Source organism: Pan paniscus, chromosome 6 (assembly GCF_029289425.2).
Source record: "Pan paniscus chromosome 6, NHGRI_mPanPan1-v2.0_pri, whole genome shotgun sequence".
In the NCBI taxonomy this organism is placed as follows: domain Eukaryota; kingdom Metazoa; phylum Chordata; class Mammalia; order Primates; family Hominidae; genus Pan; species Pan paniscus.
Genome location: NC_073255.2, coordinates 185685439 through 185709442, shown reverse-complemented (window position 1 = coordinate 185709442; position 24004 = coordinate 185685439). Strand labels below are relative to the sequence as shown.

General features: G+C 47.7%; 1 protein-coding gene across 2 annotated transcripts; it reads left to right on the top strand.

Annotated features, from left to right (window-relative positions):
* Positions 1-401: 401 nt before the first annotated feature.
* Positions 402-24004, top strand: ZNF425 (zinc finger protein 425). 2 transcript variants are annotated; one of them, XM_008973956.4, is made up of 4 exons: positions 402-917; positions 8446-8572; positions 14502-14639; positions 21239-24004. In XM_008973956.4, the coding sequence occupies exons 1-4, from the start codon at positions 525-527 to the stop codon at positions 23191-23193; spliced, it is 2613 nt and encodes an 870-aa protein (XP_008972204.3). In that variant the 5' UTR covers positions 402-524; the 3' UTR covers positions 23194-24004. The 2 variants fall into 2 exon arrangements, with proteins under 2 accessions (XP_008972204.3, XP_003820554.3); XM_003820506.5 differs by having other exon boundaries at positions 404-917; positions 14481-14639.

The window sequence follows — 24004 nt, the reverse complement described above, 5'->3', positions numbered from 1 at the left end:
ACGCCCTGTGTCATGGCCTCCTCCGTCTTCTCCCGCTCTGTCACAGTCTCCCGCCGGGGGCTAGGGGTGCCCGGCCCGCATCCCTGGGCGACCCTGAGTCCCTGCAGGCGGCCCCGAGGCCGGGGTGGCTTCCGCATGGGGTCTCTGCCCGAGGCCTTTCTCTGCCAAGGAGGGAGTGTGGACGCTCGGGGAGCCCAGAAGGGCGCTGCACCCACGGGGACCGGACGTGGTGGGCGGACCCCTCCTCCGCGTCCCCGACGGGACATGCCCGGGCCCCCCACGGCCTCCGCGCCCCCGGCGGGACGGACACCCCGGGCCACCGCGCGCCCCCCACCACCTACCCGGCCTCGCTGGATTCCCGGCACTCCCCTCACAAACGAAGCCCTCGAGCTCATCCCTGACTTGGGGGCAGCTTTGGAAGGAAAAGCACCGGACTCTCCCCTCTCGCTGCCTCTCAGTCCGTGTTTCTGTGGAGCGCGTCTCCCAGTCGCTGTCCCTACTCTCTCCCTGTTCCTGCTCTCTCCATGTTCACCTGCTCCTCCGTTTCCCCTCCCGTCAGCTCCCTCATCTCGTCTTCGACCGCATCCCTCGCATGCAGATCCGGGAGTCCAAGGGTCCCTCAAAGACCGGCGTGCTGCGGCCTGCACGGAGGGTGCCCGGGCCCCTCCTCTGAGGACCGACTCCCTCTAGCGGCGCCCCTCCTCCCGCCCGCAGGGGGTGCTATGGGGCGGAGCGGCCTCCGCTGCCTAGCGCCGAGTCCCAGCATGCACCGCGCCCCAGCATGCACCGCGCCCGACTGGCTCTGCCTTTGGGGGCCAGCAGGGCTGTTCCTGGGAGGCGGGTTGGGGCGGAGCGGAGGGGAGGCCGTGCCAGGCAGGGCCGGTTCGTGCGGAACCGCCATGGCCGAGCCGGCTTCGGTAAGAAGGGCCGGTGGAGGATGCAGGCTCTGTCGAAACTCGGGTCCCTGTCGCAGCTGGATTGGGGTCCGCGTCCAGGGAGTGGGGCGGCCGGGGCCTGGGCCTGGGGGTTGGCAGTGGCCCACGGACTGAGCTCCGGGCTGGGCTGGAGAAGGCGCAGTCTTGCTGCGTGTGCTGTTCTGGAATTGACCTGGGGAAAAGCTGGTCTGGCCGGGCTTGGCCGCGCGCGTCTGTGGCCCCGGCCACTCGGAAGGCTGAGGCGGGAGCAGCGCTTGAGCCCGGGAGCTCTGCGCTGTATATGCGCTAGGTTCGTCGCGCGGTGCCTCTGAGTTCTGCATCTGTGTGGTGACCTCTCGGGAGCGGGGACCACGAGGTTCCCCAGGGAGGGGGAACCGGCCCAGCTCGGAAACCGAGCAGGGCAAAACCCCAGTGCTGATCGTTAGTGGGATCGCGCCTGTGAATAGCCACTGCCCTCCAGCCTGGGCAACAGCCAGACCCCGTCTGTTTAATAAATAAATAAAAGTTGGTTTGGGAGAAAGAATCCGGGTGGGAAAGATCTGTTTCTCGGCCTGTCGTAGGCTCAGATCAACAACGCTGTCCCTGCCTTCAGTGTCGGGGCTCTGAACCTCGGGGTCTCTCTGGGCCCGTGCTCTCCTGCTGAAGGTAGTTTCAGAGAAGCACATCAGTGTTAAGCAGATGAGAAAAAGGAGAAGGAAAACTGGAAGTGAGAGAAATTGGAGACCGCTCCCTCTAGGAAAGGACAGAAAACTTAAAATGAATTGGGTGGTTAGCGTAAATCGAATTTACCGTAAATGCTGTAGTATTGTAATGTAGTATTGAAAATTTGAGCACCGGTTTTAGAGTTTGAAAGGCATATCCTGAGGCTTAATCCAGGAAACCCTGTTACATTCAGTTAAGTATAACTTGCTTAAGTGTGCAAGTTTTTCTTGTGCCCCCAATGAAATTTTATAATCTTAGGAATGTAATGCTCCTTATTTGCATTTGATTCTTCCCTTTTGCCTCCCACCCCTTTTCCCCAGCCTCCTTTGGCAGGTACAGATTCTTTTCTGATTTCTCCAAGCTTTGTTTCTACAGCCAGGCTTTCTTTTTTTCTCTCCTCTTTAAGTGATTGGGAATCTCCTGGAATATTCCTCTCTGTTCTGGGAAAGTTTGTGGTAGCTCTTCTTTGTACATTGAATTTATAGAAAATGTGGTAACAGTTTATTGGCTAATGTATTATTTGGGATAGGCAAGGAAAAATCGTTTTCTTGATTTTCCTTTCCACTGTAGCAGTTTAATGCTAATTGTAAATGTGGTCATAAATGGGAATTTTATAGGTGGAAAACGCATGGGTGGCCGGGCGTGGTGGCTCACGCCAGTAATCCCAGCACTTTGGGAGGCTGAGGCGGGCGGATCACCTGAGGTCGGGAGTTCGAGACCAGCCTGACCAACATGGAGACAGCCCCTCTCTACCAAAAATACAAAATTAGCCTGGCATGGTGGTGCATGCCTGTAATCTCAGCTACTGGGGAGGCTGAGGCAAGAGAATCACTTGAACCCAGGAGGCAGAGGTTGCAGTGAGCCGAGATCGTGCCATTGCACTCCAGCCTGGGCAACAAGAGCGAAACTCCATCTCAAAAACAAAACCAACAACAACAACAAAAAAAACATATGGGTGAGGTACAATAAAACTGTAGAGGAATTTGGTTGAAATCACATTGTAAAAATAACAAGGCCATCCGGACGTGGTGGCTTATGCCTGTAATCCCAGTACTTTGGGTGGCCAAGACGGGCGGATCATGAGGTCAGGAGATCGAGACCATCCTGGCTAACACGGGGAAACCCCCTCTCTACTAAAATTACAAAAAATTAGCCGGGCATGGTGGCGGGGGCCTGTAGTCCCAGCTACTTGGGAGGCTGAGGCAGGAGAATGGCGTGAACCCGGAAGGCGGAGCTTGCAGTGAGCCAAGATCACGCCACTGCACTCCAGCCTGGGCGACAGAGGGGACTCCATCTCAAAAATAAATAAATAAATAGCAAGGCCAGGCCAGGCGTGGTAGCTCAGGCCTGTAATCCCAGCACTTTGGGAGGCCGAGCCGGGCGGATCACGAGGTCAGGAGATCAAGACCATCCTGGCTAACACGGTGAAACCCCGTCTCTACTAAAAAGACAAACAATTAGCCGGGTGTGGTGGTGGGCGCCTGTAGTCCCAGCTACTCGGGAGGCTGAGTCAGGAGAATGGCGTGAACCCGGGAGACGGAGCTTGCAGTGAGCCGAGATGGCATCACTGCTCTCCAGTCTGGGCGAAAGAGCGAGACTCCGTCTCAAAAAGAAAAAAAAAAAAAAAAAGCAAGTCCGGGCGCAGTGGCTCACGCCTGTAATCCTAGCACTTTGGGAGGCCGAGGCGGGCGGATCAACTGAGGTCAGGAGTTCCAGACCAGCCTGGCCAACATGGCGAAACCCGGTCTCTACTAAAAATAGAAAAATTAGCCGGGTGTGGTGGCGCGCGTCTGTAAACCCAACTACTCGGGAGGCTGAGACAGAAGAATCTCTTGAACCTGGGAGGCAGAGGTTGCAGTGAGCCAAGATTGTGCCACTGCACTCCAGCCTGGGGACAGAGCGAGACTCCGCCTCAATAAATAAATAAATAAATAAAAATAAAACAAGTTTGAACTTGTTTGTCATAATAGCTGATACTTAAGCTTTCAGGGCTTATGATAGTTTAGATAGAATTTTAGCTCTGAAACTTTTACCTCCAAAAGCCTAAGTGTTAAACGTCAGGTCTCCTAGATTCTCTTATTGGGAGACTTGTAGTGCTTCTGACCAACATTTTCTATATACTTGGGAAGAGCCTTAGCCATCTTTCAAGATGTCCAGTGCTTTGCTAGTAGGCTGTCATCTATACTTATAGCACAGAATCTGAAAGGAGTGAAAATGGAATTTTCAAAAGTTACACATGTTCTGTTGCTTCCCTATTGACACAGTGGATCTGTCCTCAAACACCCAGGAAGAGCCGCCCTGGTTAGTTCAGTCCATACTAGAGGTTGTAGGTTAATGGTCCATGAGCCAATCATGGCTTGCAGACATTTTGTTTGAAACACCCCTGTTAAAATTGGGAATTTTAGTTGCCAACATGAGTTCACATAAAATGATCTATGTTTCCAGTTTCTCTTTAAGAAAATGACACATCCCAGGCCGGGTGTGGTAGCTCACACCTGTAAATCCCAGCACTTTGGGAGGTCGAGGTGGGTAGATCACCTGAGGTTAGGAGTTCAAGACCAGCCTGGCCAACATGGTGAAACCCCGTCTCTACTAAAAATACAAAATTAGCCGGGCATGGTCGCAGATGCCTGTAATCCCAGCTACTCAGGAGGCTGAGGCAGGAGGACTGCTTGAACCAGGGAGGCAGAGGTTGTAGTGAGCCGAGATTGCACCATTGCACTCCAACCTGGGCGACGGAACGAGACTCCGTGTACAAAAAAACAAAAACAAAAACAAAAAACCCACGTCTCAATGTAAAACACAGCTACAAAACCTGTAGAAGGTGACACTGGAGAAAATCTTTGGAACCTAGGGCACAGTGGGAAGTCCCTGGTGTTGTACCACAAGCACAATCAATAAAGGGAAAAAAGTGATAAATTGGACATAATCAAAATTTAAAACTTGCTTTTTGAAGGATCCTGTTAAGAGGGTGAAAAGATACGGACTGGGGCCAAAATTTGCAAACCACATATCTGACAAAGGACTCCTGTCTAGACTACGTAAAGAGCTCAGCTAGGCAAGGTGGCTCCTGCCTATAATCCCAGCACTTCCGGAGCCTGAGGCAGGAGGATTGCTTGAGCCCCGGAGTTTCCGATTAGCCTGCGCAATGTAGCAAGACACCATCTTTAAAAAAAAAAAAAAGAATCTTCCTTGGACAGTTAAAAAAAAATCCAATTAGAAAATGGGCAAAAGATGGCCGGGAGTGGTGGCTCACACCTGTAATCCCAGCACTTTGGGAGGCCGAGAGTGGGCGGATCACGAGGTCAGGAGATCGAGACCATCCTGGCTAACATGGTGAAACCCCATCTCTACTAAAAATACAAAAATACAAAAAAAAAAAAAAAAAAAAAAAGCCGGCGGTGGTGACGGGTGCCTGTAGTCCCAGCTACTCAGGAGGCTGAGGCAGAAGAATGGCGTGAACCTGGGAGGTGCAGCTTGCAGTGAGCCGCGATTGCACCACTGCACTCCAGCCTGGGTGACAGAGCGAGACTCCGTCTCAAAAAAAAACAAAAAAAAGAAAACGGGCAAAATATATAAAGTGGCATTTTGCCAAAGAGAACATTTTCATGGGAAAAAACACATAAAAAGATGTTTAACATCATTACTCATTAGGAAAACCAAATTAAAGCCACAGTTAGAGATCACTATACACCTATTAGAACAGTTAAAAGTAGTGACATTGCCAAATGCTGGCGATGGTGCTAAGAAATGCTGTCTTATAGATTGCTGGTAGGAATGTGAAATGGCGACCAGGCATAATGGCTCACGCCTGTAATCCCAGCACTTTGGGAGGCCGAGGTGGGTGGATCACAAGATCAGGAGTTCAAGACCAGCCTGACCAACATAGTGAAACCCCATTTCTACTAAAAATACAAAAATTATCCAGGCATGGTGGGGCACGCCTGCAGTTCCAGCTGCTCGTGAGGCTGAGGCAGGAGAATCACTTGATCCCGGGAGGCGGAGGTTGTGGTAAGCCGAGATCACGCCACTGCACTCCAGCCTGGGCCACAGAGCGGGACTCCCTCTCAAAAAAAAAAAAAAAAAAAAAGGAATGTAAAATGGCCCAGCCACTCTGGAATATAGTTTGGCATTTTCTTTAAAAACTAAACAAATACTCATCATATGACACAGCAGTTGTAGTCCTGGGCATTTATCCCAGAAAAATAAAAACATGCCCACCCCAAATCCTGTACATGATTGTCCATAACAGCTCTTTTGTTAATATCCGAAAAGTTAAAACCAAAATATTTCTCAGTAGGTGAAGGGCTAATCAAACTGGTGCATCCATACCATGGAATACTACTTGGCAATAAAAAAAGAAATGAAATACAGTCCTGGGTTGCTTAACGACAAGAATGTGTTTTGAGAAACACATTGTTAGGCAATTTTGTGGTTGTGCAAACATCAGAGTGTGCTTCCAAAAACCTAGATGGTATAGCTTATTTCTCCTAGGCTACACACTTGTATAGCATGTTACTGTACTGAATACTGTAGGCAGTTGTAACACAATAGTATTTGTGTATCTAAACATAAACGTACAGTAAAAATGCAATATTATAATCTTATAGGACCACTGTTGTATATGTGGTCTCTCACTGAAGCATCATGTGGCACATGACTATATTGGTAAACATGACAACTTGGATGGATCTCAAGGACATTATGCTGAGAGAAAAAAGTCAATTTCAGAAGGTCGCATACCATGTGATTCCATTTATATAACTTTTTTTGTTTGTTTTTTTGAGACAGAGTCTCATTCTGTCACCCAGGCTGGAGTGCAGTGGCACAGTCACAGCTCACTGCCAACTACGCCTCCCAGGTTCAAGCAATTCTCCTGCCTAAGCCTCCGGAGTAGCTGGGGCTACAGGCATGTGCCACCATGCCCGGCTAACTTTTGTATTTTTAGTAGAGATGGGGTTTCACCATGTTGGCCAGGCTGGTCTCAAACTCCTGCCTGCCTCAGTCTCCCAAAGTACTGGGATTACAGGCGTGAGCCACTGTACCCAGCCAACATTCTTGAAATGGCAGAATTGTGATGGATAATAGATTCGTGGGTGTGATTATAAAGGGTTGGAACAAGGGAGCTCTTTGTGGTGATGGGATGCAGTTGTCTGTCAGTATCCGCAAGGGATTGGTTCCAGGACCCCTCACAGATACCAAAATCCATGGATGCTCAAGTCCCTTATATAAAATGGTAGAATTTACATATACCCCGTGCACATCTTCTTGTACATAAATCATGTCTCAATTGCTTATAATACCTAATACAATATAAACGCTATGTAAATAGTTATGCTGGATTTTTAAAAATTTGTAGTATATTCTTGCATTTTAAAATACATTATTTAAAATTTTATTTTATTTTTTAATAGAGATTAGGTCTTGCTATGTTGCTCAGGCTGGTCTCAAACTTGAGCTCAAGCAGTCTTCCCGCCTCAGCCTCCCAAAGTGCTGGGATTACCATACCTGGCTTTTATTTTTAAAGCAGTTTTGATCTAAGGTTGGTCGAATTTATGGATGTGGAACCTGTGAATACAAAGACTGACTGTAGTTGTGTTTTTTGATTGCAGTGGTGGTTACATGAGTGAGCATATGCGATGAAATAACAGAATTATATGCACACATTGCACCAATGTCAGTTTACTTGTTTTGATATTGTACTATAATATACAATATGACCTTTTGGGTAAACTGGGTGAAGGGTACATGGAACCTTTTTAAAAATAATTTTTGGGCCAGGCGTAGTGGCTCGTGCCTTAATCCAGGCGTGCCACCACACCCAGCTAATTTTGTATTTTTAGTAGAGATGAGGTTTTACCATGTTGGCCAGGTTGGTCTCTCGAACCAGGCGTGGTGGCACATCCCGTAATCCCAGCTACTAGGGAGGCTGGGGCAGGAGAATCACTTGAACCTGGGAGTCAGACTTTGCAGTGAGCCGAGATTGAGCCACTGCACTCCAGCCTGGGTGTCAGAGACAGACTCCATCTCAAAAAAAAAAAAAAATCTAGGCTGGTTTCGAACTCCTGAACTTAAGCAGTCCTCCCGCCTCAGCCTCCCAAGTAGCTGGGACTATAGGCACACTTACATGGAAGCCTTCTGTGCTGTTTTTACAACATCTTGTGAATCTATAATTATTTCAAAGTAAAACATTTTTCAAAAACAGACACATCCAGCAATACTAGACCCAGTCTTCCACAGCAATAACTGGTTGCTGCTAAGTAAAGCATCCCTTTTTAGATGGTCTTTGTGCTCAAAGGCCTGCTATTCATTCATTCATTTTAGTTTATTTTTATTATTTTTGAGACAGAGGCTCACTCTGTAGCCCAGGCTGGAGTGCAGTGGCAGGATCTCAACTCACTGCAACCTCTGCCTTCCGGGTTCAAACGATTCTCCTGCCTCAGCTTCCTGAGTAGCTGGGACTACAGGAATGTGCCACCATGCCCAGTTAATTTTTTAATTTTTAGTAGAGATGAGGTTTTGCCATGTTGGCCAGGCTGGTGTCTCAAACTCCTGACCTCAGGTGATCCACCCACTTTGGCCTCCCAAAGTGCTGGGATTACAGGCGTGAGCGACTGGGCCCGGCCCATTCATTCATTTTACTTGGCTCCAGTGGACATTTGTGACCCCTTTGTTGTTTATTTTATAATATGGCACCATCCAGAAATAATTAACATGTTTTCTTTCTGTATCTCAATAAAGTAATGGACATTGAAAAACAAAGTAGCCGTAAAGTAAAAATGTATGTGTATACTATTTGTGATTCCAGGTAACTGTGACATTTGATGATGTGGCCTTATATTTTTCGGAACAAGAGTGGGAGATCCTGGAGAAGTGGCAGAAGCAAATGTATAAGCAAGAGATGAAGACCAATTACGAGACCCTTGATTCCCTGGGTAAGATGAGCTTCTAAGGAGTCACTTTTTAGGAACCAACCTAATAGTACCAGGCTTCCTTCCCTGTATGAGCCATGGGCTGGTTGAATATGATACTGTGCCCAGTTTACATTCATAATGTCTCCTCCCTTTCCTATAATGGCCTGGGAATATTAAATTCCTTTTTATCCAGTGGTATCTTTGCCTTCAGTATTATTAATACTCTAAATTCTCTGTCTCCCATCTTAACCCTCCCCAATGTCTCCCACAATTAGAATTACTAAGTAATCTGGCCAGGCGCGGTGGCTCACGCCTGTAATCCCAGCACTTTGGGAGGCTGAGGCGGGTGGATCACCTGAGATCAGGAGTTCGAGACCAGCCTGATCAACATGGAGAAGCCCTGTCTCTACTAAAAATACAAAATTAGCTGGGCATGTTGGTGCATGCCTGTAATCCTAGCTACTGGGGAGGCTGAGACAGGAGAATCGCTTGAACCTGGGAGGCAGAGGTTGCATTGAGCCAAGATCGTGCCATTGCACTCCAGCCTGGGCAACAGAGCAAGAGTCCATCTCAAAAAAAAAAAAAAAAAAGAAAAGAATTACTAAGTAATCTAATTGCCCCTTTTTTAAAAAAAGTGTATTCTTTTATTTCTTTAATACTTTCATGCCTCCTTATTGTGTTGCCTGCCTGAATAAGATGAATTTCTCATCTTCAAGGAACTATTGGTTTCATGAAGGGGACAGAGTGATTAAGTGAGAATAAGCTGGGATGCAACATAGTGCATGGTGTGAATATAACAGGCAAGAAAAGGGTAGAGGAAGGGAGGAGAGAGCAGTGGGATGGGACACTTAGGTAACTCCAGGGACATACTCAAGGAGTAGATTAAAAAGATTAAAGAGAAATTTGGGGAAATTATAACTTGCTGCTTATCCGGCTTATTCTGACACATTCTTGTATCATTAAAACCATTTTTTTTTTTTTTGAGACAGAGTCTCACTCTCACCCATACTGGAGTGCAGTGGTATAATTTCCGCTCACTGCAACCTCTGCCTCCTGGGTTCAAGTGATTCTCCTGTCTCAGCCTCCCAAGTAGCTGAGACTACAGGTGCCCGCCACTGCGCTGGCTAATTTTTTTTTTTGCATTTTTAATAGAGACGGGTTTTCATCATGTTGGCCAGGCTGGTCTCGAACTCCTGACCTCGTGATCTGCTCACCTCAGCTTCCCAAAGCGCTGGGATTACAGGCATGAGCCACCACGCCTGGCCTCATTAAAACCATTTCTACTGGTATCAATATAATAAGTGATCTCAGTCTAGCCTGAAGGACTCATTCCCTGCTTGGGGGATTTATATTTTATTGTGTGAGATAGGAATGACAAGAGTCAACCATGTGAAATTAGGGGGAAGACAATTTTAAGCAGAGAAAAACTAGGGCAAAGGCCCCAGGGTAGGAGTGCCTGGGCTCAGGTTGTTGAGACCTACACTGAGCCTGTGGTAGGATCTGCACAGAAGGCTGGTAAGAAAGGGATGCCGAGGCAGGAAGGGCCCCAAAGGACAAGATAAGGAGTTGGATTTTATTCTCAGCACAAGGGGAAGATCATGGGGGGATTTAAACAGAGGGGAGTGATTTACTTTTAAAATGGTTACTTGGGTTGCTATGTGGAGAATGAATCATAGTGGACAGCAATGAAAGGAGAGACACTAGCCAAGAGTGTTGGCCGTTCTGGTGCGATTTCATGGCAGCTGAACCAGGTAGGTAGTAATTAAGACAGAAGAAGATGGTCTCCAGATAGGCTTTAGAGGCAGAATCCTAGATTTTGCTGATGGATTAGATGTGGAAAAAAAGAAGAATCAACTCCTAGATTTTTGGTTTGAGTATCCTGATGGCGAGTGGCTTTGTTCACTAACAGGAGGAAGGTTAGGGAGGTCGCACATTTGGGCCACATTACATCTGAGATGCTCATATACATTTCCATGGAAACATAAAGTATGTGAAACTGGAACTCCATGTTAAGGTTAGGACTGGATTTACAGAATTGGAAGACGTTATAGTGATGGTATTTTAAACTATGTGGCTGGTTTGGGATCATCCAGGGACAATGTGTAGACAGAACAGAAAGAGACCTGGGACAACCCTTCATTTAGAGGCTAACCTGAGGACACCGAGGCCCAGGAGCCAGCAGGGTGGGACAGATGAGAGCTGTGTGCTGATCCAGTGTTGTTTTGAGGTATCACAATTAGTGTCCTTCAACTTGGAAAATTTAGCCAGATTTTTCCAAATTTTAAAAATCAAATGGTATTCCCTGCCAATGATTTTCCATATAGAACATCCAGATCCCAGCCCCAGAGCTTAGGATTTAGCAGGTTCGGGCTCAGGCCCAGGGATCTACATTTTTCACAAGTACTTGAGGTGCTGCTAATGCTGGCGGTACCCACTTCCCTTGGAGATGAAGCCTTGATCTGAGGGCTGAGCTGTATCTGACACCACCAAAGGCTCAGAGGAAGAGGCTTCCTGCTGCCTACTCTGAAGACCCTCTACTGATTTATGAAAACCCTTCTTTTTTTTTTTTTTTTTTTTTTGACGGAGTCTCGCTCTGTCACCCAGGCTGGAGTGCAATGGCACGATCTCGGCTCACTATAACCTCTGTCTCCCGGATTCAAGCTATTCTCCTGCCTCAGCCTCCTGAGTAGCTGAAATTACAGGCGTGCGCCACCACACCTGGCTAATTTTTATATTTTTAGTAGAGACAGGGTTTCACCATGTTGGCCAGGGTGGTCTCGAACTCCTGACCTCAGGTGATCCGCCCGCCTCAGCCTCCCAAAGTACTGGGATTACAAGCGTGAGCCACTGCACCCGGCAAAAAACCCTTCTTTTAGGCTTATGCCACTAGACTGCATTACTCTCTACCTCTTAATCACTGTTATTTAACAACCTCCTGTTACTTTCACTTCACTGATCAAGAATGTTGGTACCTCGATATTCACCAGGCGTGGTGGCTCACGCCTGTAATCCCAATACTTTGGGAGGTCGAGGCGGACAGATCACTTGAGGTAAGGGGTTTGAGACCAGCCTGGCCAACATAGTGAAACCCCATCTCTACTAAAAATACAAAAAAAAAAAAAAAATTAGCCAGCGTGGTGGCACACGTCTGTAATCCTAGCTACTCAGGAGGCTGAGGTGGGAGGATTGCTTGAACCTGGGAGTTGGAGGTTGCAGTGAGCCAAGATCACAACTCTGCAGTCCAGCCTGGGTGACAGAGTAAGACTCTGTCTCAAAAAAAAAAGAAAGAAAAGAAAAGAAAGAAAAGAAAAAAAGAATTTTGGTACCTCAATAGTGAGGATTGGATGTGAGTCATCTCATCAGAAAAGTTTAGTGATTGAAGTTCCCTCCTTAACTCCCTGTAAGTTTTCTTTTCTTTTCTTTTCTTTTCTTTTTTTTTAACTCACAGTGTTCTCATAATGATCACTTTTTAAAATCCACATCATCCTTAACTTGTCTGCTTCCTTTAATTATGTTGTGAAATATTGGGCCGGGCACAGTGGTTCACGCCTGTAATCCCACCACTTTGGGAGGCCAAGGTGAGTGGATCATGAGGTTAGGCATTCGAGACCAGCCTGGCCAACATAGTGAAACCCCATCTCTACTAAAAATACAAAAAATTAGCTGGGCATGGTGGCGCACACCTGCAATCCCAGCAACTCAGGAGGCTGAGGCAGGAGAATTGCTTGAACTCAGAAGGCAGAGGTTGCAGTGAGCCACTCTGTGCCACTGCACTCCAGCCAGACTGTGCCCTGCACTCCAGCCTGGTGACAGAGTGAGACTCCATTTCAAAGAAAAAAAAAAAAAAGGCTGGGCGCAGTGGCTCACGCCTGTAATTCCAGCACTTTGGGAGGCTGAGGCAGGTGGATCATGAGGTCAGGTGTTCCAGACCAGCCTGACCAACTTGGTGAAACCCCGTCTCTACTAAAAATACCAAAAAAAAAAAAAATTAGCTGGGCGTGGTGGTGCACCCCTGTAGTCCCACCTACTCAGGAGGCTGAGGCAGGAGAATCGCTTGAACCCGGGAGGCAGAGGTTGCAGTGAGCCAAGATCACACCACTGCACTCCAGTATGGGCAACAGAGCAAGACTCTGTCTCAAAAAATTTTGTGAAATATTGCAGAGGATATTTAAACTGAACAGTCTTTTTCTTTTTTTTTTTTTTTAGACAGAGTCTCTCTCTATCACCTAGGCTGGGTGCAGTGGCACAATCACAGCTCACTGCAGCCTCAAACTCATGGGCTCAAGTGATCCTCCCAACTCTGCCTGCTGAGTAGCTGGGACCACAGGCATACACCACCACACCTGGCTAATTTTTAAAATTTTTGGGCCAGGCGCGGTGGCTCACGCCTGTAATCCCAGCACTTTGGGAGGCCAAGGCGGGTGGATCACGAGGTCAGGAGATCGAGATTATCCTGGCTAACACGGTGAAACCCCATCTCTACTAAAAATACAAAACATCAGCCGGGCGTGGTGGTGGGTGCCTGTAGTCCGAGCTACTCGGGAGGCTGAGGCAGGAGAATGGCATGAACCTGGGAGGTGGAGCTGCCAGTAAGCCGAGATCATGCCACTGCACTCCAGCCTGGGCGACAGAGTGAGACTCCGTCTCAAAAAAAAAAAAAAAAAAAAAAAAATTTGTAGGGATGGGGTCTCCCTATGTTGCCCAGGCTGCTCTCAAACTCCTGGGCTCAAGCAGTCCTCCCACCTCAGTCTCCCAAAGTTCTGGGTATACAGGCATGAGCCACTGCACCTGGCCTGAACTAAACAGTCTTGGTAAGGCTTTATTCTATTGTCATTCATGTCATTTCAACGGCTTTCATTTTTTTGACTTAACTTTGATCTCACGTCTCTAGGAATCGAAGTCAACTATGAAAATGATTTTTATTGTGGGTAATGGTGAAAAAGAGAGAGAGGCCGGGCACAGTGGCTCATGCCTGTAATCCTAGCACTTTGGGAAGCTGAGGTGGGTGGATCACTTGAGGTCAGGAGTTCGAGACTATCCTGGCCAACATGGTGAAACCCTGTCTACTAAAAATATGAAAATTAGCCAGGCATGGTGGCACGCACCTGTAATCCCAGCTACTCGGGAGGCTGAGGCAGGAGAATTGGTTGAACCTGGGAGGTGAAGGTTGCAGTGAGCCGAGATCGCGCCACTGCATTCCAGCCTGGGAGACAGAGCGATACTCTGTCTAAAAAAAAAAAAAAAAAAAGGGGGGTCACAGGGCTGGGCACGGTGGCTCACCCCTGTAATCCCAGCACTTTGGGAGGCCAACGCAGGCAGACTGCTTATGCCCAGCAGTTTGAGACCAGCCTGGGCAACATGGCAAAACGCTATCTCTATAAAAATACAAAATTAGCAGGGCATGGTGGCGCATGCCTATAGTCCCAGCTACTCAGGAGGCTCAGGTGGGAGGATCAGTTGATTCCCGGGAGGCAGAGGTTGCAATGAGCCAAGATTGTGCCACTGCACTCCAGCATGGGTGACAGAGTGAGACCCTGTCTCAAAAATAAAATAAAATAATAATGATAATAATTTTTAAAAATAATTTTTTTTGAGATGGAGTCTTGGTCTGTTGCCTAGGCTGGGGTGCAGAGGCGCGATCTCTACTCACTGCAACCTCCATCTCCCAGGTTCAAGTGATTCTTGCACTTCAGCCTCCCGAGTAGCTGGTATTGCAAGCGTGTGCTACCACGCCCAGCTAATTTTTGTAATTTTAGTAGAGACGGAGTTTGCTATGTTGGCCAGGCTGGTCTCTAACTCCTGACCTCAAGAGATCTGCCTGCCTTGGCCTCCCAAAGTGCTGGGATTACAGGTGTGAGCCACCACGCCCGGCCAAAAAAATTATTTAAGTATGCAGTAAACTCAAAGTCTGTGTGGACTCTATTTACAGGGTATGCTTTTTCCAAGCCAGATTTGATCACATGGATGGAACAAGGGAGAATGCTATTAATCAGCGAACAGGGATGCTTAGATAAAACAAGAAGGACAACTAGCCCTCCTACTGATGAACAGTTGAACATGAAGAATACTGGAAAGTTGCTATGTTTTGGTGAGTAAGATGGATTTAAGGTCATGAATTATTTAATTTTCCTAGCCTTGTTTCCTGAATCTTTCTTTTTGGATATCTGACTAGATCTAGTCAATAAAAAAAGTTGTTTTGATGGAGACTGTTAGTTTTCTTTACTCAAGAGGGTAGCAAATGTGGGCTGGGCATGTTGGCTCACGCCTGTAATCTCAGCACTTTAGGAGGCTGAGGTGGGTGGATCACCTGAGGTCAGGAGTTCCAGACCAGCCTGGCCAACATGGTAAAACCCCATCTCTACTAAAAATACAAAAAAATTAGCTGGGCATGGTGGCAGGCACCCACAATCCCAGCTACTCTGGAGGCTGAGGCAGGAGAATTGTTTGAACCTGGGAGGCGGAGGTTGTGGTGAGCCAATGTCATGCCATTGCACTCCAGCCTGGGAGACAGAGCGAGACTCCATCTCAAAAAAAAAAAAAAAAAAAAAAAAAGAGGGTAGCAAATGTGAGACTGTATTATGTATTACTCTCATACAGAAAGTTTTATATAGATATACAATTTTTTTTTTTTTTTTTTTTTTTTTTTAGACAGAGTCTTGCTCTGTCACCCAGGGTGGAGCCCAACTGTGCAATCTCGGCTCACTGCAACCTCTGCCTCCCAGGTTCCAGGGATTCTCCTTCCTCAGCCTCCAGAGTAGCTGGGACTACAGATGCCTGCCACCACACCTGGCTAATTTTTTTGTATTTTTAGTAGAGAAGGGGTTTCACCATATTGGCCAGGCTGGTCTCAAACTCCTGACCTTGTGATCCATCCAACTCGGCCTCCCAAAGTGCTGGGATTACAGGCGTGAGCCACCGCGCCCGACACCCGGCTAATTTTTTGTATTTTTAGTAGAGATGGTGTTTCGCCATATTGGCCAGGCTGGTCTCGAACTCCCGACCTCAAGTGATCCACCCATTTGCTCTTCCAAAGTGCTGGGATTATAGACGTGACCCACCATGCCTGGTGTGGTGATATATGTTATTTAAAAAAAACAAATCTGGGGAAGAAGATGACAATTCCTTGTAAAGAGCAAGGGATGGCTGGGCGCGATGGCTCATGCCTGTAATCCTAGCACCTTGGGAGGTCAAGGCGGGCGGATCACCTGAGGTCAGGGGTTCGAGACCAGCCTGGCCAACATGGCGAAACCCCCTCTCTACTAAAAATACAAAAATTAGCCGGGGGTGATGGCGCATGCCTGTAATCCCAGCTACTCGGGAGGCTGAGGCAGGAGAATTGCTGGAACGCAGGAGGCGGAGTTTGCAGTGAGTCAAGATTGCACCACTGCACTCCAGCCTGGACAACAGAGTGGGACTCCGTCTCAAAAAAAAAAGAAAAGAAAAGAACAAGGGATCCATTTGTCAAAACCCTGAGAGGAAAAACCACCTCCTTGTCACACTGTCATGTCCATTTGAATATACAGAAATGAAAAACCCTCTAATTTTGTACAAAATTTTTTTTATTATACAGAACTTTAAAACTTGGGTTTTTAAAACTCCTTTTGAATTCCTTGTGACATAAGGGAGTATTTCACTTTTTATAGTGTGCGAATGCTTTTCTTTTTGTTTTTTTGTGAGATGGAGTCTCACTCTGTCAATGAGGCTGGAGTGCAGTGACACCGTGTGAGCTCACTGCAACCTCCATCTCCTGGGTTCAAGCAATTCTCCTGCCTCAGCCTCCTGAGTAGCTGGGATTACAGGCACCCACAACCATGCCTGGCTAGTTTTTATATTTTTAGTAGAGATGGGGTTTCACTATGTTGGCCAGGCTAGTCTCGAACTCCTGACCTCAGGTGATCCACCCACCTCGGCCTCCCAGAGTGCTGGGATTACAGGCGTGAGCTACCTGCACAAATGCTTTTCTAGGTTCTTGGGAGTCGAGGAATCCTCTGAAGCAGGAGACTTTGAGGCCAGGAAGTGTGTCCAAGCCCCATCAACAGGATAAAAGAATTTCCTGGTCAGGCGCGGTGACTCACACCTGTAATCTCGGCACTTTGGGAGGCTGAGGAGGTCAGATCACATGAGGTCAGGAGTTCGAGACCAGCCTTGCCAACATCATGAAACCTGTTTCTACTGAAAATACAAAAATTAGTCAGGTGTGGTGGCAGGCTCCTGTTATCCCAGCTACTCAGGAGGCTGAGGCAGGGGAATTGGTTGAGCCCTGGAGGCGGAGGTTGCAGTGAGCCAAGATCGCGCCACTGCACTCCAGCCTGGGCGACAGAGCGAGACTCTGTCTCCAAAAAAAAAAAAAAGAAAAAGTAAATAAATAAATAATTATCAAGGGTTTCATTTCATCGACACTGTCTATTCATTCACTCATCTAACCAATATCGAGTGCCTCCCACAGTCACAGGAGTACGTTAATATTACTTTAGGCGAGGGCAAAAACTTTATATAATGTATGTGTATGTATACATATGAATAAAACAATTGTTATATTCTAGATGTTGATCGTCTTACTGACATGGCAATTAAGTTAGCCAATTATATTGAACTATACATAGTCGAATTAGTCAACTATAAAATAAGATTGCATATGACTTAATAAAATAGTAAGTAATCCCTAATTCTGTGCTATAGGGATTTAGAGGAGAAGGAGCGGAGGAGAGAGAGCAATATCCCAGGAGGACTCTAAAAGGAATTAGGATATAAATAGCAAAAAATGGGCAGATTTGGTTAGAGAAAGAAGAATCAGTAGGGGTCATACATGAACTGAAGCTCAAAGATAGGAACAAATCCATTACATTTAGAAAACAGAGAAGACTAGGCTGGGCGCCGTGGCTCATGCCTGTAATCCCAGCACTTTGGGAGGCCGAGGCGGGTGGATCACGAGGTCAAGAGATCGAGACCAGCCTGGCTAACATGGTGAAACCCCTATCTCTACTAAAAATACAAAAATTAGCCAGGCGTGGTGGCAGCTGCCTGTAGTCCCAGCTACTCAGGAGGGTGAGACAGGAGAATGGCGTGAACCCGGGAGGCAGAGGTTGCAGTGAGCCAAGATCGCGCCACTGCACTCCAGCCTGGCAACAGAGCGAGACTCCGTTTCAAAGAAAAAAAAAGAAAGAAAAAAGAAAACAGAGAAGACACCAACCTGCCTGTAGCTGAATGTTACTCTTGGGACATAGTGGGACATGGGAGGAAAAACATAAATTGGTGTTAGACAACCTGAGGCCAGGATTGCCAAGGTGGAAAGTTTGACTTCATCCTATAGAATGGGAGGAGCTTGGAAAGATTTTTATTTTTTTTCTTAGACAGAGTCTTGCTATGTCACCAGACTGGAGTGCAGTGGTGCAATCTCAGCTCACTGCAACTTCCACCTCCCGGATTCAAATGATTCCCCTGCCTCAGACTCCCGAGTAGCTGGGATTACAGGCACACTCCACCATGCCCGGCTAATTTTTTGTATTTTAGTAGAGATGGGGTTTCACCGTGTTGGCAAGGATGGTCTCCATCTCCTGACCTCGTGATCCACCCACCTCAGCCTCCCAAAGTGCTGGGATTACAGGCGTGAGCCACCACACCCAGTCCTGGAAGGATTTTTGAGTACCAAAGAGTTAACAACTTTGGTAGCTATCCCTAAAAATAAATGTTGTTCCCTTAGTACAAGGTGGTGCTCAGCCAATAATCACAGCTGCTCGTCTGCCTGGGTTAAATAGTAAAAGCATGTTTTTAGGAAGATTTAACTTCCAGTGATGAGGAAGGGGATTCAAGGTAAATATACTTTCATCACAATCCAGGCAAAAGGTATTAGTGTTAACTTACTAAATCATATGATCATGTTGAAAACATCACCTGTGTTGTCCTTAAGGTGACCACAGAGCACAATGAGAGTCCTCTGGGGGCAGTGTCACTTGGGTTTCCTCCCAGGTTAGGAGATTAAAAAATGCCAACATGGTGAAACTCTGTCTCTACTAAAAATACAAAATTAGCCGGGCGTGGTAGTGGGTGCCTGTAGGCTGAGAGTTTGCTCAGGTACAGTGGCTCATGCCTGTAATCCCAGCACTTTGTGAGGCTGAGGCAGGAAGATCAGTTGAAGCCAGGAGTTTGAGACTAGCCTGGGCAACATAACAAGACCCCATCTCTACAAAAAATAAAAAAAATTAGCTGAGCATGATGGTGCGTGCCTGTAGTCCCAGCTACTTGGAGGTAGGGGCTAACGTTGGAGGATCACTTGAGCCCTGGAGGTCAAGGCTGCGGTGAAATGTAATCATGCCACTGCACTCTAGCCTGGGCAGCAACATAGTGAGACCTAGCTCAAAAATAAATAAATAAATAAATAAATAAATAAATAAATAAATAAATAAATAAAGGGGAGAGAGTTCCATTATCCAGTTCGACAAGACTTTGGAGGAAAAGCAGTTCTGAAATATAATGGCTTAAGTGAATGTCTGCAATGGCCCTTTCCAGATCTAGTGGGTAATAATGATAACTCAGGTTCCTCTATTTCCTGTCATCATGTCTTCTACTTTGGGAACAGTAGTGATTATGCTATATAAATATATCATTCTTGGCCAGGCACGGTGGCTTATGCCTGTAATCCCAGCACTTTGGGAAGCCAAGGCGGGCAGATCACGAGGTCAGGAGATCGAGACCATCCTGGCTAACATGGTGAAACACCGTCTCTACTAAAAATACAAAAAATTAGCTGGGCGTGGTGGCGGGCGCCTGTAGTCCCAGCTACTCAGGAGGCTGAGGCAGGAGAATGGCATGAACCCGGGAGGTGGAGCTTGCAGTGAGCAGAGATCGTGCCACTGCACTCCAGCCTGGGCGACAGAGCTAGACTCTGTCTCAATAAATAAATAAATAAATAAATAAATAAATAAATAAATAAATAAATCATTCTTATAATGCAGAGTTTTTTGGAAAAGGAAAAAAATTCTACAGTGTTATTTGTGAATTCAGTAAGCTGTCATTTTTATATTCCTAAGAAAAATATTTTCTATTAGCATTTCTTCCAGAAAATCTTTCCTGAAATCTCTGGTAGAAGGGAGACAAGAATATGGCCCTAAGCTGTCCTCCTTAAAAAAATTTTTTTTTTTTTTGAGACAGTCTCACTTTGTCACCCAGGCTGGAGTACAGTGGTGTGATCTTGGCTCGCCACAACCGCCATCTCCTGGGTTCAAGAGATGCTCCTGCCTCAGCCTCCGGAATAGCTGGGACTACAGGCGCACATAACCACACCCAGCTAATCTGTGTATTTTTAGTAGAGACAGGGTTTCACCATATTGACCAGGCTGGTCTCCAACTCCTGACTTCGTGATCTGCCCACCTCAGCCTCCCAAAGTGCTGGGATTACAGGTGTGAGCCACTGCGCCTGGCCACCTCTTTAAATATTTACCATTTATTTCATAGATGTAATGGTATAGTCAGATGATCAGAGTAACTCATTTTCACGGTCTCCAACTTCTGCTTACCCTATAGTTCACAAGATGTGAACTATGAATTTCAATTTGCTTGCAATTTTTTTCATGCTAAGTTATTTCTTAACACATGGTGAAAAGAATATAAAAGTTAAATATGATTTACCTGCAGGAGGCAGATTGACAAAGTCATTGAGATCAGTGGGATTCCCTTTTCTACTTTGTTAGTGACATGAAGACAGTCCTTGAATGGCTAGGCACAGTGGCTCATGCCTGTAATCCCAGCACTTTGGGAGGCCAAGGTGGGTGGATTGTTTGAGGTCAGTTTGAGACCAGACTGGCCAACATGGTGAAACCCTGTCTCTACTAAAAATACAAAAGCATTAGCTGGGTATGGTGGTGGATAGTCCCAGCTACTCGGGAGGCTGAGGCACAAGAATTGCTTAAACCGGGGAGGCAGAGGTTGCAGTGAGCCGAGATCACACCACCGCACTCTAGCCTGGGCAACAGAGTGAGACTGTCTCAAAAAATTTTAGGCCGGGCATGGTGGCTCATGCCTGTAATCCCAGCACTTTGGGAGGCTGAGGTGGGTGGATCAGGAGGTCAGGAATTCAAGACCAGCCTGGCCAAGATGGTGAAACCCTGTCTCTACTAAAAATACAAAAATTAGCCAGGCATGGTGGTGGGTGCCTGTAATCCCAGCTACTCAGGAGGCTGAGGCAGAGAACTGCTTGAACCCAGGAGGTGGAGGATGCAGTGAGCCAGGATTGTGCCACTGCACTCCAGCCTGGGCGACAGAGTAATACTCCGTCTCAAAAAAAAAAAAAAAAAAAAGAAAAAAAAATTTTTTAAAAGGCCAAGCGCGGTGGCTCACGCCTGTAATCCCAGCACTTTGGGAGGCCGAGGCAGTGGATCACGAGGTCATCCTGGCTAACATGGTGAAACCCCGTCTCTACTAAAAATACAAAAAATTAGCCGGGTGTGGTGGTGGGCGCCTGTCGTCCCAGCTACTCAGGAGGCTGAGGCAGGAGAATGGCGTGAACCCGGGAGGCGGAGCTTGCAGTGAGCCGAGATCTCACCACTGCAATCCAGCCTGGACAACAGAGCGAGACTCTATCGCAAAAAATAATAATAATAATAATAATAATAAATTTTTAAAAGACAGTCCTTGAACCCATTTATAGGGTAGACATATCACTGATGAGAGTGATACTTCTTTCTGCTCCAGATGACGAAGGAACTCCCAGGACAAAAGAAGAGGATTGCCGTTTAAATGGTCCTCAAAAACAGGACTTGTGTGCTGCCTTACGAGGGAAAGAGAGAAAGATTTTGTTAGCTCAAACAGCCACCTTCCAGTCTCCAAGTCTCCGAGAAACAGAGATTCTAAATAAAAAAGTCAGCATCACAGCATATGATTCAGACAAGAAAGACCTGCGGCATAAGCCTCGGGAGACCCCAGGGCGCTTAGAAATTCCCACAGGGCCAAGATGCTATTCCTGCTATGTCTGTGGGAAAGTCTTCCAAGTAAGGAGGGATTTGCTAAAGCACAAACGGAGCCACTCCAAGAGCCAGCTCTGCAGATACCCAAAGTACAAAAACTCGTCCAGAGGGAAGTCCGAACTCAGGCGGACGCAGAGGCTCCTGTGTCAGAAGAAGCGGTTCCAGTGCAGTGAGTGTGAGAAGAGCTACTTCCTGAAGGGCAGCCTCGTCACTCATCAGGTTGTCCACACCGGCCAGCGGCCCTACCCATGCCCTGAGTGCGACAAGACCTTCCGGTACAGGGCCAACCTGAAGAAGCACCTGTGTCTACACCGCGGGGAGCGGCCGTTCTGCTGCGGGGAGTGCGGCCGGGCCTTCGTGCAGCAGTGCGAGCTCACGGAGCACTTGCGGCTGCACAGCGGAGAGAAGCCCTTCCAGTGTCCGCAGTGTGATCGGTGCTTCCGCCTGAAGAGGGGCATGAAGGTCCATCTGTCCCAGCACAGCGGGAAGAGGCCCTTCCACTGTCCCGAGTGTGGCCGGAGCTTCTCCCGGAAGGCTGCCCTGAAGACCCACCAGAGGACGCACAGCGAGGAAAAGCCGTTTTCTTGTGGTGAATGTGGCAGGAAATTCATCTACAAGATTAAGCTGGACGAGCACATCAGAGTGCACACGGGAGAGAAGCCCTTTTCGTGTCCCGAGTGTAACAAAAGTTTCCGCCTCAAGAGAAGCCTGAAAGCCCACGGGCTGCAGCACAGTGGGAAGCGGCCCTTCCAGTGCCCGGAGTGCAGCAGGGGCTTCTTCTGGAGGAACGCCATGCGCGCCCACCAGCGCCTGCACAGCGAGCAAAAGCCCTTCCCCTGCGCCGAGTGCGGCAAGCGCTTCACGCGGCCCTCCAAGCTCGCCTGCCACACCAGAGTCCACGACAGGCAGAAGGAGTTTCCCTGCGGCGAGTGCAAAAAGACCTTTTCTCAGCAGTCGCGGCTCACGCAGCACCTGAAGGTCCACACCACGGAAAAGCCGTTCTCCTGTGCCGAGTGCGGCCGCAGTTTCCGCCGGCGCGCGCATCTCACAGAGCACACGAGGCTTCACAGTGGCGAGGAGCCCTTCCAGTGTCCCGAGTGCGACAAGAGCTTCTCCTGGAAGGCCTCCATGAAGTTCCACCAGCGGATGCACAGGGACGAGAAGCCCTTCGCGTGCGGTGAGTGTGACAAGACCTACACGCATCAGTCTCAGCTCACCGAGCACCTGAGGCTGCACAGTGGAGAGAAGCCCTACCAGTGTCCTGAATGCGAGAAGACTTTCCGCCTCAAGGGAAATCTGAAAAGCCACCTGCTGCAGCACAGTGGCCAAAAGCCATTCTCTTGTGTGATGTGCGGCAAAAGTTTCACTCAACAGTACCGGCTCACAGAACACATTCGAGTCCACAGCGGGGAGAAGCCCTTCCAGTGTCCGGAGTGTGACAAGAGCTACTGCATCAGGGGCAGCTTGAAGGTCCACTTGTATAAGCACAGTGGAGAGAGGCCCTTCCAGTGTCCCGAGTGTGGCAAAGGCTTCCTCCAGAAGAGAAGCCTGAAGGCCCATCTGTGCCTTCACAGTGGGGAGAGGCCTTTTTCTTGTGATGAGTGTGGAAGGAGCTTCACGTACGTGGGGGCGCTCAAGACCCACATTGCAGTGCATGCCAAAGAGAAGCCCTCCAGCCTCTAGGTCAGGCCATGCAGCAGTCACGCAGTCAGCTTTCAGGAGGTGCCAGCAGCTCTGTTGGCTCAAGTTGAGGCAGGTTGAAGGATTCACAGGGTAAGATCGGGCACAGTGGCTCCCGCCTGTAATCCCATTACTGTGGGAGGATCGCTTGAGCCCAGAAGTTTGAGACCAGCCTGGGCAACATTGCAAGACTCCATCTCTACAAAAAATATAAAAGTCAGCCAGGCGTTGTGGTGCATGCTTGTGGTCCCAGCTACTTTGGGAGGCTGAGGCAGGAGGATCGCTTGAGCCCAGGAGGCAGAGGCTGCAGTGAGCCATGCTCACACCACTGCACTCCAGCCTGGGTGACAGAGCAAGATCTTGTCTCAAAAAAGAAAAAAAATCACAAAATACTGGCTACAGACACACTGGACGGGTGTGTGGTCTGCAGAACTCTATGGCTCCTTGACAAAAGTTCCAAATAATCCAAAGAGTCAAAGAGACATCTCCCTCAATAGTCGTCATAGGAAAGACATGCCAGTTGTGGAGGAAACTCACACTGATCTGCTAGTCCAACGATCTCTTCAGTGTCATCCAATAATCCCTTCATTAAATTCAGAAACTACAGCCTGAGTGAAGAAATGTTACAGCCAGGAACATATTCCTCAGTCAGCTTTTCCATTACCAGGCCATTTTACTTAAATCTGTATTAAAGTCTTCAGTTTTCTCTCATAGTGGATTTTCATTTTCTCTCAGATGGTGAGAGGGCTTCTGTTTCTTGGAATGTTTCCATATTGCTAAAAATAAATGTCTTCCACTATCTCCTTTGTTAAAA

Excerpts from the sequence above, each read along its gene's own strand:
- ZNF425 (XM_003820506.5), top strand. The coding sequence starts at position 525 with ATGTTCACCTGCTCCTCCGTTTCCCCTCCCGTCAGCTCCCTCATCTCG. Across the intron at positions 8,573-14,480 it reads CGAGACCCTTGATTCCCTGG|GGTATGCTTTTTCCAAGCCA; the intron begins GTAAGATGAGCT and ends CTCTATTTACAG. Across the intron at positions 14,640-21,238 it reads TGGAAAGTTGCTATGTTTTG|ATGACGAAGGAACTCCCAGG; the intron begins GTGAGTAAGATG and ends TTTCTGCTCCAG.